Raw genomic sequence first — 15,388 nt, forward strand, 5'->3', positions numbered from 1 at the left:
ACTAGCCTGGCTTGGTCGCTCAACAGTGAGACACTGGTGAAGTGAAATGTGTTCACTTTGAGAGCGGGCAACTAAATTTCATTGTTGATGTGGGTGTGCCCACAGTAAAAAAAAAGGTTCTCTCTTATCAAATTAAGACCCAGGAGAAAAAAAAATACAAGACAGCTTGGTGTAGTGGTTAAAGCATCAGATTAGAAATCAGGAGACCATGGATTCTGCCCAATACATGAAGCCAATTGTGTGGTCTTGGGCCAATCACTTCCTCCCAGCCCTAGGAAGGCGGCAATGACAAACCACTTCTGAAATCTTGCCAAGTAAACTGTAGGGATTTGTCAAGGATGGCAGTATTGACTCAAAGGTGCTGGTACACACAAGGAAAAATACAAATGATTTTTGCAGCACTGTTGAGTTGTCCCATTTTCTTTTAGAATGCATTCTTGCTGCAATTTCAGCTACCAAAAAAAAAAAAATTCCCAACAGAAGGGATGAGAAAACTGAGATCGATCCCCCTGAGGTTTCTGTACTCAAACATCCTCCAGCCTAAACCAGCATAAGCCAAGTCAGATGATGGAACCTGTGGTGCGGTATTTTCAGGATGATGGGTTCCCTTATTTTTATTTTAGGCAATGTGCTTTCAACTGCCCTATGTAACACACAAACACAGCACTATCAAAACTCAAATTTATTTCAAACGTTAGGATTTCACAGATTTATTGTGTCTCCCTGCCAAACGCTACCATATATATATATATATATATATATATATATATATATATATATATATATATATATATATATATATATATATATATATATATATATATATATATATATATATATATATATATATATATATATATATATATATATATATTTCCTTTCTTTCTCTCTCCAAATTTTCCCTCCCCTGGTTTCCTGAGGCTGCAGGAACTCCGTATTTTAAAAACGCACCGTTTTCTAGAATTGCAGAAATTTCGGCTGTGGGAGATGACAGAACACGGCTGGCATTTCAAAAGTCATGGCAAAATGTCTCCATCTCAGTCTGGCTTACGTTCCATGATCTAAACATGGCTTTTCTTTGGCTGGTTTTGCTCCTTCATCTTTGCTGAGGATCAACTGACAAGCAGCTCCTTTGAACAAGCAATTATCAATCTCTGCCAAACTAAATTGAAAATATGGTTTAAAAGCATGGCCCCATGTAGAAATATTGGAGAAAAAATCACTCTGCTATTCATGCACGACAACTAATGAAGGAACACCTGAGAGAACTTGGAGATGGTCTCCTAAATCCAAGGGCCTAATTTTTCCAGGAAAAAAAATAACCCAGAGATGCCACTTTAAATATGAAAAACAGGAATTGTGGATGTCCCGAGCAGTGCTGTGTCATTGGAAGTCTCTGTTCAGGCCTAATTGTTCTGGAGATTAGCAGCTGCATCAGTGAGAGCTGCATTAAAAGTCTCGTAAGGAGACCCCCAACAATTTCTCCAAAAGAAGAGACCTTTTACCCACTCTCCACTTAAGAACCGTGTTTCTCCCCCAACCACAATTACAAGGATTGAGGAATTCAGATTTCCTACTAGGATGAAGACACTCTTTCCTGGAAATAAGGGAAAGTAGTACCAATTTGGATCCTTTTGCTAAAGGATCCAACTTGGAAGATGTGCTTATCTACACCGTTCATCCCTCTGAAGCAGCTTGTGCCTGGAATGTACTGGCTGGAGGTGATGAAGGTGACAGTCTGTCTACATAACCTTGAATCTTGAAGAAGATACTTCAGTAAGAGAAAATGACCCCCTGAATTAAACGGCTCTTGGAGTCATCCCAATTTGCTCTGCTGCTTTAGACAGGACATGCAGTGAAAAGAAGCAGCAGATTTTGCTGCACTTAAATTGAAGATACCACACTTCCTAACAGGGAATGCAAGCTCTGCGAGGGATAAAAATTTTTAAAAGGGAAGAATAGCTAGCTAAGAATTTAACCGAGGTGGAGTCTCACACCGAGTGGTGAACAGAACCGGGGGAAATCTCCCAAGTGATTCAACGATCGATAAAAGCAGGGAAAATAGCCTAGCGAAAGCAAACATGGTAGTAAACAGATTTGCAGACACTGATTCTTTTTCCTTTTTTAAGGGTGGGAAGGCTTGTCTCCATTCCCGATTTGGATACCACAAAGATAACCTGCTTTGGATTTCAACAGATTCCAGCATTCAGAAGAGTATTTTTATCTCAGCTAATTTTCTTTTCCAAAGAAACTTTGAAAAGTTTTTTTCCCCCCTTTTCTCCACAGAAGGGCAGTCTTCAAAATCTGGCTCCAAAAGGTTCAGATAGGGAGCGCCCCCTGGAGGGTTCCTGGTGGGACTGCAGGAACAGACTGTCAGCTCTGCTGGTCCTTGACAAGTAAGACGGTGTGCTGCCCTCCGGCTGTCACGGAGAGAACGCTGCGGTTCTCCAGCTGCTGGCCAGACATCTGAACAGGGCTCCAAACATCCTCTTCATCTCCTGTGGCAAGCTGAAGGTTTGATCCCATGCCCCAAGCAAAGGCACGACCTACAGAGAGGTAAAGCATGAAGATCAAAAACAGTGAGCAGCCATTCTCTATCTAGCTAAGACATGCAACAGCTGATAAAGGTTCCCCCGCACACGCGTACTAGTCGTTTCCAACTGTAGGGGCCGGTGCTCATCTCCGTTTCAAAGCCAAAGAGCCAGCGCTTGTCCAAGGACGTCTCCGTGGTCATGTGGCTGGCATGACTAGACGCCAGAGGCGCACGGAACGCTGTTACCTTCCCATCGTAGTGGTCCCTATTTTTCTACTTGCATTTTTACGTGCTTTCGAACTGCTAGGTTGGCAGAAGCTGGGACGAGTAACAGGCGCTCACTGTTACGCGGCACTCGGGATTCGATCTGCCAAACTGCCGACCTTCTGATCGACAAGCTCAGCGTCCTAACCCACTGAGCCACCGCGTCCCTTTCATATATATATATATTAAAAAAATAAAAAGAAATAGAGGAAGATGCTGGACTAGGAATACGGAGAACTGGGTTCAATCCAACCTTAGCCATGGAGCAACTTTGGGTCAATCACCCTTTCTTGGATCAACATATCCATAGTCCTTAGTCCTCGCTTAGCAACCATTTGAAGTTACAATGGGGTTGAAGCACCAATCCTTGAATTTTACAACAGTTGCAGCGCTCCCTAGTCATGTGATTGCCAGTTGGGCACATTTACAACTATCACAGCCTCCTGTGGCCATGTGATAACCATTCAGATGCTTCGAAACCACCTTGCCACAGAGAAGGTGGAAGTGAAACTGTACCAACTGCGGTTACGAGATCTTTCGTTTGACAGTCAAGTGGGAAGTGAAGTCATAAGTCCCACCGCGGTCACAATTTTACACTTAGCAACTGTCCCCTTTGAGAGAAAACAGGATGAAATTGAAGTCCTTGAAAATAAATCAAGTATTATTGTAGTGAGATGAAAGTAAACAAAAATTTTCGTGTAAACTGCAGGACCAATGCTCAGTTCTCCATATTTGCTCAGGCTCACCATCTTCTGTCACGGAATAGCCAACCCGTTCTCCACAGGCCACCGAAGTTGATTTGGGCAAACCAGGCACAGCAGTGGGAGAGTTCTTCTCGCCAACGCCTTTTCCTAGGCCCAACATACCATAGTCTGCACGTCCAAGACTATACACAGTGCCTGTTTGAAGGTGGGAACCAATAAAAAGAGAAAATGTTCTATTAAGAAGAACCCCAATAATCCCAACCACAAAGGCATACAGAAGTCTCCATGACACAAAGTCTTCAAAGACTGTATGACCCGCAACGGCTGCATCAGGATTTGTATGCAAGATCCCTTGAAGATCCCTTCAACCCCCAAATGAACAGAGGTTAATGCAAAGAAAGGAATCAACCCAAAGAAATCAACTCTGCCCACAGTTTGGAGTTCGATCCTGATGGGGCTCAAGGTTGACTCAGCTTTCCACCCTTCTGAGGTTGGTAAAAGGAGGACCCAGGTTCTTGGGGCAATAGGCTGACATTGTAAATCACTCAGAGAGTGCTGTCAAGCACTATGGAGTGGTATATAAGTCTAAGGGTTATTATTATTAGGTGGTGCCTGACTAGGGAAGAGCGGCGAACAACTGCTTCCCTTGAATCTACACTTCCAGGTGACCCACCTTCTGAATCCAGACAAACAGTGTGATGCTGCCCACCAGAAAATCCAACCCACGATCGGGTGGAATTCTTAAATGCTGTCAGAATCTTAGGAGAATAATAAGTGGCAATTTCTTGGGAACCTGCGGGGATAGAAAAGCAAATGGTAGATCAACGGAAATGAATGCAGTAATAACAGCCCATTACCATTTTAAGCCCATTTTGCGACAAGTGATTGGAAACTACATTATCAGCCACAAGCATGTGGAACTAGTCCTAACCCAAGATGTTGGTCAGAGGAGGAACAAAGCACTTCTTTCCCCCTCTGTGCCTAGCACTGAAACTCCTGCCTCCCTGCACTTCAACATTATGGTCTCCACAAAAAAGCAATTTTCATCACAAATTTCATACACAATACTATCATTTGTTTCCCTAGCCTTCAGCAGGTGAAGGAAAACCAACTTCTTCTCCTGAATTATTTAGGATCGTTAAGGTCCTCAAAGATCTCTTTTGTCCCACCAGGAGTATTTTGGACACCTCCTGAACCCCATCAACCTGAATGACAACCAGGCTCACCTCACAGTTTGGGGGATCATAAAAAGATCTCTGAAGATTGGAGTAGTTCAAAATAAGAAGCAAAGCTAGCATATCTCTAGGCTAGAGAAAGCCTCCCCTGATTTGGGATCATAAGGTCTTTAGAGACCGGCCCATCTTACCATGAGGGCACTGTGTATATCCCAAGTCCTACGATAAACATCAACTCACCCAACTGGTAATAATTGGAGAGGCCAAACCCAACCACATGTCCCTCCTGCGTGATGGCAATAGTGGAGTAAGAGCCACAGAAGACATCCCTGATGTTGCCTTTGGTCTTGCAGCCTCTCTGCTTTATGGTGACCACTTGAGGGAGCAACAGCCGCTCTGGAGGAAGAGAGGTAAGATGTTTAGGAAGAATCAAGTCAATATTCATGCATTATATTTAATTAAGGAAGGTGGTCTGGCTTTCTGGTGATTAGATGCCACTTGCACGGCTAACAAATCTATCTATCTATCTATCTATCTATCTATCTATCTATCTATCTATCTATCTATCTACCTACCAATCTATATCTATCTATCTATCTATCTATCTATCTATCTATCTATCTATCTATCTATCTATCTATATCTCTAGCATCTATCTATTTATAGATATCTCTCTATGTATATCTATAGCTATCTATATCTATAAGGGACGCGGTGGCTCAGTGGGCTAGGACACTGAGCTTGTCGATCAAATGGTCGGCAGTTTGGTGGGTCGAATCCCGAGTGCCGTGTAACAGAGTGAGTGCCTGTTACTCGTCCCAGCTTCTGCCAACCTAGCAGTTCGAAATTATGTAAAAATGCAAGTAGAAAAATAGGGACCACTACGGTGGGAAGGTAAAAGCGTTCTGTGCGTCTTTGGCGTCTAGTCATGCCGGCCACATGACCACGGAGACGTCCTCGGACAAGCGCTGGCTCTTCGGCTTTGAAACGGAGATGAGCACCGGCCCCTAGAGTCGGAAACGACTAGCACGCATGTGCGGGGGAACCTTTACCTTTATCTATATCTATCTATCTCTCTATAGACGGACGGACAGACAAGACATAGATAAAATCACAGACAGAGAAGGCCAAAAAAAAATAATGCAACAAACAAAACAAATTCAGTAGATAAAACTGGTCCATCCAATGAAATAAACAGCTATTGAATCAAACACTGTATAAGAGGAAGTAAATTAAGTTAAACGCTGAACTCACCCAAGCCCCGTCTTCCTCCTCGGACCACAAAAATTTGGGGCACACGCCCCAGCTGACCATTGTCTCCGCATCCACAGGTATAAAGGTTGCCAGTACTGGACACTAAAGCCAAGTGATGGCTCCCTAAAAAGAGGATAAGCTGCTTCATGGGTGGCTCAAGAATTCTCCCAACGTTCTATGTAAATATTTTTTTATTTTAATTCCATTTATATCCCGCCCTTCTCCGAAGACTCAGGGCGCCTTACAAGCTTAGCAATAGCCTTCATTCTATGTATATGCCTGCTTATTAGGGCTTTCACACACACCCCAAGCGGCAATATGGAATATGGATTGGAAGAAATCTCTACTTCAGGAGTTTTCTATCACTTTTTGAAGAGGTTATTTTACTTTAAAAATGAGAAGTTGGAACAGTATAGTCTTACATAGTCTAGATTTAATAATGTGTTACTACCACTATTGTTCTATTTTTTTTTTATTGAAAAGTTTTAAAATACAGTTTTCCTTTAACCATAAACTTTTAGAACACTATTGTTCTATTTTTATCTTTGTATTCACTAATACATAAAATGGATTTTTTAAAAAATTATCTTTTCTTCCCCTCTTCTGTCAAGGTGCAGTGATGAGTTAGAAAGTTGTTTCCTATGCTTTTCGGAATTCAAAGCACGGGGAAAATCCTGTCTTTTCACAAACTTTACACAATGGAACGTAAACCAGACTATTAACCTGAACGTCAGCCACTGACTCGGTTCATGGATTCACTAAGCCGTGTCAACATTTGCTGGTGAGATGACTTAGCTGAAGCTGAAGCCACCCATTAAGTTTCACGCTGCATGTGGAAGAGACCAACATGACACGCTTGCTTTGCAAACTACTTGCTTTTTTTAAAAAAAACTAGTTTGGGGAGAGGTATGAATGTAGCCAGTGTCACTCACCAGAGGCAATTTTAACAACTGGGACATCCAACTGTAGTTCTACTGGGAACAAGCTGCCACTGGCAGACTGCGAATTCTCTTCGCCTTTCTGAGGAGCTAGTAAACCAATAACGCCGTTTTCGTCCTAAGAAGATGCAGATGTGTGAGAGAAAGCACCGGTGGGCAACTCAAAAGAGGAAGCCAACAAGGACAGCTTTAGTCTCCAAGCAAAATAGACAACATACCCGGAAAGCACCCCAAATGAAGACATGTCCGTCTTCTGTCAATGCTGCAGTGTGGCTGTCCCCCGCTGACACTTGCACCGCCTTCTCCTTCAGATCGACCAAGCCTGGCACAGCGTCAGACCCTTCCTCTGAAGTGTCCCTCCCCAAGGCCCCCTCGTCATTGCAGCCAAAAGTGTAGATCTGGAAGAAGAGAAGGGGTCATGGTGTAAAATTAAGAGGAACATCCGGGACTAGAACGTCTCCAGGCTGTCAGTTATGAGTCAACCTATCAACCCGAAGAGAAGACCCTCAAAGTAATTTCACTGGTGGGCAGCAGTTATGGGATTGCTAGCATTTCTATTTGTCCATTGGGGGAGGGGGGGTGTTAAGGCACAACCCATCAACACTGTTCAAATCTGGCAAGGAATCCAAGGTTTCCATTCAAGGGACCACCTCCCCAGGTGTTCCTGCTCTTTACCAAACTCAATTTGGTAAAGATTGTGGTGACATGCAGACAACAGCACATATGTATACCTGTCCTGTGTGTCCTGATCAGGACACACTTGAGGATCTCATGACAGCGTGAGAGAAGGCAATTAGGGTGCTGCTAGTTTCTGGGCCAGATCTGTTTAATTGGTATGTAGTTTGATCTTTTATTTTGTATTTTAAATGTTGTGTTTTATAGTATGCCTTATTTTAGTGGTGATGCTTCTGACACAAACAAACTGAACTGCACAGAGGGGATTTGAAGCATCAACTTCCACCTTTAAGCCAGTTCAAATCTATTTCAGATTTCAAAACGAGACAACTGAAATGGGTTTACCATCCAGATAGAGACAGAAAAATCTAAGATCAAGCCATGTGTTTGCAGGAAGTTTCACAGGAGTTAGGATAGTCTTTTTGGTGGTGGCCCCAAAATCTTAGAATTATTTTTCTTAGCAGCTTATTCCTCTAGGACAGAGGTCCCCAATCTTTTGGGCACCAGGGACCAGTTACGTGGAGAGAGGTTTTTCCACGGGCTAGACGGGGTGATTTTGTGTGCTGCCTTTGCTTGTTTGTGCAGACCGGTTGCTGGCATGCCGCAGCCCAGTACCAGTCCATAAACTAGGGGTTGGGGACCCCTGCTCTAAGAGAATACTAGGTTCAGGAAAGTCTTGTGGGGGGAAGCGTAATTTAAGCACGTAGCACAGCTTTCTATAAGAAACCAAGGTATTTCTGGACTCACTTTGCCTGTTTCGCTGAGACATACTGTATGAACCCCTCCTGCCTCAGCCTGGATGATTTTCTCAGGGAGCCGCACCAGGGCCGGTCTCTTCCGTGCCAGCACATCTGGTCCAAGGCCCAACTGTCCAAGGTCACCTTGCCCCAGGGTCAACACCAATCCCGGCTCACTTTGGTGTGATGAATGGCTAACTGGATAAGAGCAGGAGGAAGGGACATTAAAAGAGAAAGCAACCTTTCAAAATCTAATCTGAGAGCTTAAAATTTCAGACTAGAATATTCAAATCAGATGTTTCCTAAATCAAAAGGAGCCTCCCCTATGCAGGTGGTCCTTGACTTACAGCCTTCCGTTTAGTGACTTTTCTGAAGCAGAAAAAAGTGACTTGCGATCACTGCACCATCATCCCCGTGGTCATGGGATCAAAATTCGGGCACTTGGCAACTGGCATGTGTTTATGACAGCTGCATCGTCCCAGGGTCATGTGATCACCGTGTATAACAGGAGTCTTCAAAGATGGCCCTTTTATGACTTGTGGACTTCAACTGCCAGAATTCCTCAGCCAGGCACACGTGCCTTGTTGAGGAATTCTGGGAGTTGAAGTCCACAAGTCATAAAAGGGCCAACTTTGAAGACCCCTGATTTATAACCTTCAAAGTCAGCTTCCAACAAAGTCAATGTGGGAAGCCAGGTTTGCTTAATGACTGCATGATTCACTTAACAACTGGGGCATAAAAAAAGATCATAAGACGAGGTGCACTCATTTAACAACCACCTCACTTAGCAATGGAAATTTTGGGCTCAAGGGTGGTCATAAGTCAAAGACTACCTGTACAAGATATACTGTATACTTTCTACGCACACGAGCACTATGGCTAACCTACAAAGGTTTAGCTGTTGTGGAGGTACACAATTAGAACACACAAATGATGGGGTCCCTACCCCGAAGATTTTACTTTCTGAACCCAAAGTTAGTGAGAAATTAAAAGGAGAGGGAAGGAGGTTGAAATCCCAAACTTCTGGACATTGTACTAAACCTATTTTGGACAAGGTGGCAGCTACCCGTTGAGAAGCATTTTGGAGGCAAAGCATGAGATTGGCATAGCCCTTGAGATTAAGAACAAATTTGAAAAAAGGACCTGCTAATTCCCACAATAATGGTCAAATCTACCTACATTCAATCATGCAGAGGAAAAGAATCCTTTGAAGCAAGTAAAATTATACTCCAAACTTGCAGTGTTTCTTAACTTGGCCACTTGGAAGCTATGTGGACTTCAACTCCCAGAATTCCTCCGCCAGTCCTGCTGGCAGGGGAATTCTGGGAATTGAAGTCCACACATCTTCAAGCAGCTAACATTGAGAAACACTGGACCAAACAAATATGCTGACATCAATCATAGGTAACAAGGGTTTGGTAAACAAGAACTGTATGGTAAGACTTAAAACTTTTGTTGGTTAAGCACTGAGAATGCTTAGATCTGAACAATATTCCCAGCATGGGGCATCTCACCTTTTGTCCGTTTCACTTTTAAAATGTCATCTTTTTCTAATACCCGTTTTCTTGGCATGTTTCTTTAAATCTGCGGGACAGAAGAGAGGGAAAGAAAAGGGCAGCAGATCTGTTCAATTAAATAAAACTTAGTATGTTCTCTTCAGATCAAATTTCATTACAATAGATGGCAGGCACGCCAGCCCAAAGGGAGAAAATAATAATTAAAATTTAAAATAACGCTGACGCAAGATAATGTACTGCATAGGAATAATAGATAAAAAGCAAGTTGAGAAATCTTTACATTAGAAAATGCAATAACCGGAGGAACATGAAAACAGGTGGAAACACAGGCTTACATCCCTATATCAGTAGTCCCTATTATCTTTTTAGCCTTTTTTTAATTTTATCACTTATTTTATTCTATGGGTAGTCCTCAACTTGCAACCGCAAGTGAGCCCAACATTTCTGTTGCTAAGCAAGAGGTTTGTTAAGTGAGTTTTGCCCTATTTTGTAATTTTTCTTACCGCAGTTGTTAAATTAAAACACTGCAGTTGTTAAATTTGTCACACGGTTGTTAAGTGTTAAGTGAATTTGGATTTCCCCATTGACTTTGCTTGTCAGAAGTTCGCAAAAGAGGATCACATGACCCCGGGACACTGCCCGTCATAAATATGAGTCAGTTGTCAAGCAGCTGAATATTGATCACATGACCCTGGGGATGCTGCAACAGTTATAGGTGTGAAAAACGGTCGCAAGTCACATTTTTCAACGCCGTTGTAACTTTGAACAGTCACTAAATAAACTGTTGTAAGTCAAGGACCACCTGTATTTTATTGGGCTAGCTCTTGACTATTACTAGTTGAGAACCTTATTTACAATCCTCCATGTAACAAAGATAAAAGTTAGGATTGAAACATCTTAAATAAAAATCACATCTATCAAGTAGTATGGAACAAAGAACGTCCTAACAGCAGCTGTACAAATACTGTACAATTGAGTTTACTGTCTGTATCCCAACAGAACATTTGTTCTCTAGTAGCACTCTGCAAATTTTAAACTCGGTACTCATTTCCCTGGATTCTGACAAATGACTCTGTTTACAATTTATTTATTACATTTATGTTGCCCGTCTCTCTCATAAAGCGACTCTGGGTGGCTTCCGAACAGTGAAAAGATAAAGACATTTCATATTAAGAAGAGTCACATAGTTTAATTAAGGGGACCTGGAAGTTTAACTCAACCCTGTTGGCTCATACTGTCCATGTGTATCCTAAGAGAGAGAGGATAACTGTAGGAGCTGCGGTGGTAAAGTGGTTAAAATGGAGTATTGCAGGCTAACTCTGCCCAGATCCAGGAGTTTGATCCTGACTGGCTCAAGGCTGATTCAACCTTCCATCTTTCAGAGGTCGGTAAAACGAGGACCTAGATTTTGGGGAGAAATGTGCTGACTCTATAAACTACACAGGGTGTGCTGTGTAAAGCACTATGGAGTGGTAGATAAGTCTGAGGGCTAACCAGGTTCTATGCTGTGTAAGGGTTTATTGGTGTAACCAACCACTTTGATCTGTACTCAGAATCAGGGGTCTCCAACCGTGGCAACTTTAAGATTTATGGACTCCCAGAGTTGAAGTCCACAAGTCTTAAAGTTGCCAAGGTTGGGGACCTCTGCCCAGAAACAGACAGGTAACTCGTGCAGCTTGCAAAGGTGGCATGCTCAATTGACTCAATTTGTTTGTCACTAAATGGTTTTCCAACAGCAAGAAGCAGCAAGCAACGTTCCGAAGATGGTGCAGCCTGTATGCGTAAAGAGGAAGAAACATGGCCACAGTGCCTTAACACTGAAATTGTTCAGGGACAGAAGCAATTTTAGTAGACAAAGGCTTCCCTTGTTTTACATCTCCTGAGACTATCTGCAAAGAGTCCTCGAATATAGTAAAGAGTTGTCACTTACACTCACAACCGCAGTGTGCCGCTGCCTTAGGGCCACCTGTTCAGTCCTCTCGAGAGATTGGCTATGCTTGGAAAACTCATGGACTCTTAAAATCATAAAGTAAAACAAAAGCAAGATCAGAATGTTATTCAGAAATGCTTACAATCAACTCACGCCGTTACACATGTGCTCTCAAGTTTGGCCTTGCACACTCACAGCCCTGGTAAATTTCCACTCTCAAATCACTTTCAACCAGAGCTTCAGGACCCGTTTTCTCCCCCAAAGTCCTTGCTGTTGATGGGACTTGGGGAGGGGCTTCCCATATGCTCAGGCCCAATTTCTTTTGTCTGATTCAGTTGCCCCTTTCCCCCCTCTCTTTCATTAAGGACTTGGCTCCTTCTTAGCTATTTTCCCTAAGAGAGCTTTTCCTGGCTTTTGTCTACTCTGCTTACCTCCTCTTTAGGTATAGCAGCTTAGGCCTAGTCTCACACCCCCAAATCTATGAACGGATCTATGAACCATTAACTGACTTAGAGGAACAGTCGTCCATTCTGGCATAGCAAGAATTTGGCTTGATCTACTTGGCGTCACTTCTAATCTGAGAGCAAGACTGACTCCAGTCTTGTGAATGTCTAGTTCACAAATAAGCTTTGTAAAAAAAATCAATTCCAGTTCCACGCTGGAATCAAGAGAGTAATGGGCCCTGGAGAAAGAATTTATTCTTGACTTGAGTTCCACCTGTCACAGTTGTCGAGATCCATCTGCCAGGAACGAAACAAAGATATTCTCTATCTACAAAATGAGTCAACTGCAAATGTACCAAACTTTGGCTAAGAGGCCAAACTTTCTTAATCTCTCTTCTCCAGGTCATCTTTGCCGTGGCCTGATAGAAAGATAACTTTTTCCTGTGGGGCACCACACTGCAATCTTTGGCTGATAAACGTGGGCACAATTTTATGGTGTGCAGTTTGTGTTGTTGGGAAGGACTGCAAAGTTCCCATCACCCTTCTTATTAAAGGGATGTCTGATCTAGTTATTTGAAGGAATGTCCTTCTGGATGGACAAGTTCTTCCCACTCTACAACCTTTATCACGATTACATCACCCATCTTAAAGGATCTAAGGGCCCAACTTTATCCCCAGCATATCCTCTTAAGTAGGCTAAGCTCAAGCAGAAAAAATGGCTGAGCCTATATAAAGGGATCCATAGAAGAATAAAGGGGGGGGAGAGAGAGAGGGTGCAATGGCTCAATGGTTAAAGGTGCTGAGCTTCTCAGCTCAGCCCAGGTTCAAGACCTGAGTGCTTCATAACAGGATGAGCCCCTGTGACTTGCCCCAGCTCCTTCCCACCTAGCAGTTTGAAAGCATGCAAGCAGATAAATAGATAACACTTTGGCAGGAAGATAACAGCATTCTGCGTGTCTTTAGTGTATAGCCATGCTGGCCACATGACCCCACTTTGGACAACGCTGGCTCCCTCAGCTAAGAAACGGAGAAGAGTACTGCCCCCTAGAGTTGGACACAACTGGATAGGATAAACCTTTACCTTATAGATGATTAGGGAACTGGAGGCTAAAACATATAAAGAATGGTTGCTGGAATTGGGTGTCTAGTTTTATGAAGAGAAGGGCGAGGGGTGACATGATAACAGTGTTCCAATATCTCAGGGGCTGCCACAAAGAAGAGGCAGTCAAGCTATTCTCCAAAGCGCCTGCAGACAGAACAAGAAGCAACGGATGGAAACTAACCAAAGAGAGAAGGAACCTAGAACTAAGGAGAAATTTCCTGACAGTCAGAACAATTCACCAGTCGAACAACCTGTCTCTAGAAGCGGTGACTGCTCCAACACTGGAAGTTTTTAATAAGAGACTGGACAGCCATTTGTCTGAAATGGTGTAGGGTTTCCTGCCTGAGCAGGGGGTTGAACAAGATGACCTCCAAAGTCCCATCATCATCATCATCATCATCATCATTATTATTGAACAAAGAGTTGGACCCAACTGCCAACACAAAAGTCATTAGGTTACACTGCTTTCTCTTTTACACAGATACTTCTATGTGAAAAGTCCATAGGGAAAGCACATACTTTGCTACTTAGTTGGTATTCTGGTCTCAACTGTGGTTATAAGTCAAGGATTACCTGTATATCTTTAAACAACATTCAAGGACAAGCAGTTCCCACCACTCTTGGAAAAGCTATTAATCTAACAATCAAGTAGAGATGAGAACATTCCATCAGGCAGAGAGTCTAGCATTACCTCTGAGGCTACGGATCCAGGTTGCGGTTTAGCTGGGAATAAACCCCTGGATCCATTGGCCCATCAGCCTCCATCAGTGTTTCTTAACCTAAGACTCCCATGTAGACAGGCCCATTGTTCCAATCCGCTATGGCAGGCTTCCCCAAAGCGGTCAACATCGACCCCAAAGGATCAACGGGCCTATCCAAGAGGTTGGTGCTCTTAGCAGCGGTAGCAGTGCCAGTAGTTAAAATAGCATTTATTAAACCATCCTCATATAACAAAGGGGGCGGGGGTGTTTGATGAACAATCTGAAACTTCCCGGGGGGGGGGGGGTCCATGAGCTAAAAGAATCTGGGGGTCCCTGCTCCACGGGAGTCACAGGAGCCTCAGACCAACGCCTCTAAAGCAGGGGGTCTCCAAGCTGGGCAAATGTTCAGACTCGCCGATTTCAACTCCCAGCATTCCCCAGCCAGCATGTCTGGCTTGAGAAATTCAGGAAGTTGGAAGTTCTCTCAAGTTTTCAAGCTGCCACGAGTTGGGAAAGCCCTGCTTCTATAACTTGGCAAAGGTCGAGCCAGCTTGAATTCTGCGAGTTGAAATCCGCACCGAGGAATAGGGGAGTCCCCCCCCCCCAAAAAAATAAAAATAAATAAAAGGAAAATAAAAGCCTACCAGATTAGCCTTGCCGGGCTTTCCACACTCATTCCTTACTATCAAAGAAAGAATAAAAGAGGCAACCCTTTCGGAAGTCCCGTACGGAATTGCTTTTTTTCCATCACCCCCACCCCCCCCCCGCCTCTCCGCTTAACCCTTAACTGTCAAGGAAGCCGCCCGCATTTTGAATTTCCCGCCTGGGCCTCCCTTCCCGGGAAAGAAGGGAGGAAGGAAGGAAGGGAGAGAGAGGAGGGCGAGCAAGCGGTTCCCCCCCCACTCCAACGCGCCGCCGGACTCAGCCGCGGCGGCCCCTTTTCCTTTCCCGGAGCGCGTCGGCTCCCCCCCCCCGCCTCCCCCTCCCCCTCCGATTAGAACGCGAAGTTGTTACTCGGCGTTCCATCCTCCGAACGTTCGCCGGCAGCAGCTTCCCCGAAGCACGTGGGCCGGGCCTGGGCCCTTTGGGGAACTTGGGCGATCGGCAGTCTTGGGAGGCGGGAGGGAGGGGGGGGTTAAGGGAAGGGGGAATATATATATATATATATATTACCGGCTCCCCCTCGCCCGCCCGCCCGCGGGCTGGGTTAACTCTTGCCTGCCGTGATTCCCACGTTCCCCCGGTCAACTCACCTCGTTCTTTACCTGTTCGCCAAACCCGCTTCGGAGTCCGGCCAAGGTTCTCTCGCTTTCTCTCTCTCGCTCCACTTCCCCCCTCCCCTTTCCCCGGCTTGATCCGGAGGCGCATGCGCACTGGGCGCAGAAGCCACATTGGCCCGGGGGAGGGGGGAAAAA

At 44.2% G+C, this 15,388-nt stretch overlaps 1 protein-coding gene across 2 annotated transcripts; it reads right to left on the reverse strand.

Moving 5' to 3' along the window:
• Positions 1-2,271: 2,271 nt before the first annotated feature.
• On the reverse strand, positions 2,272-15,324 carry RCC1 (regulator of chromosome condensation 1). 2 transcript variants are annotated; one of them, XM_081334300.1, is made up of 11 exons: positions 15,227-15,324; positions 11,728-11,812; positions 9,795-9,864; positions 8,291-8,478; positions 7,087-7,266; positions 6,863-6,986; positions 5,931-6,053; positions 4,917-5,072; positions 4,175-4,294; positions 3,544-3,696; positions 2,272-2,546 (listed from the first exon to the last, which is right to left on the reverse strand). In XM_081334300.1, the coding sequence occupies exons 3-11, from the start codon at positions 9,850-9,852 to the stop codon at positions 2,374-2,376; spliced, it is 1,275 nt and encodes a 424-aa protein (XP_081190426.1). In that variant the 5' UTR covers positions 9,853-9,864; positions 11,728-11,812; positions 15,227-15,324; the 3' UTR covers positions 2,272-2,373. The 2 variants fall into 2 exon arrangements, with proteins under 2 accessions (XP_081190426.1, XP_081190427.1); XM_081334301.1 differs by lacking the exon at positions 15,227-15,324 and adding an exon at positions 14,618-14,636.
• Positions 15,325-15,388: the final 64 nt, after the last annotated feature.

Source organism: Vipera berus (assembly GCF_964194415.1).
Source record: "Vipera berus genome assembly, chromosome: 9".
Taxonomy (NCBI): Eukaryota; Metazoa; Chordata; class Lepidosauria; order Squamata; family Viperidae; genus Vipera; species Vipera berus.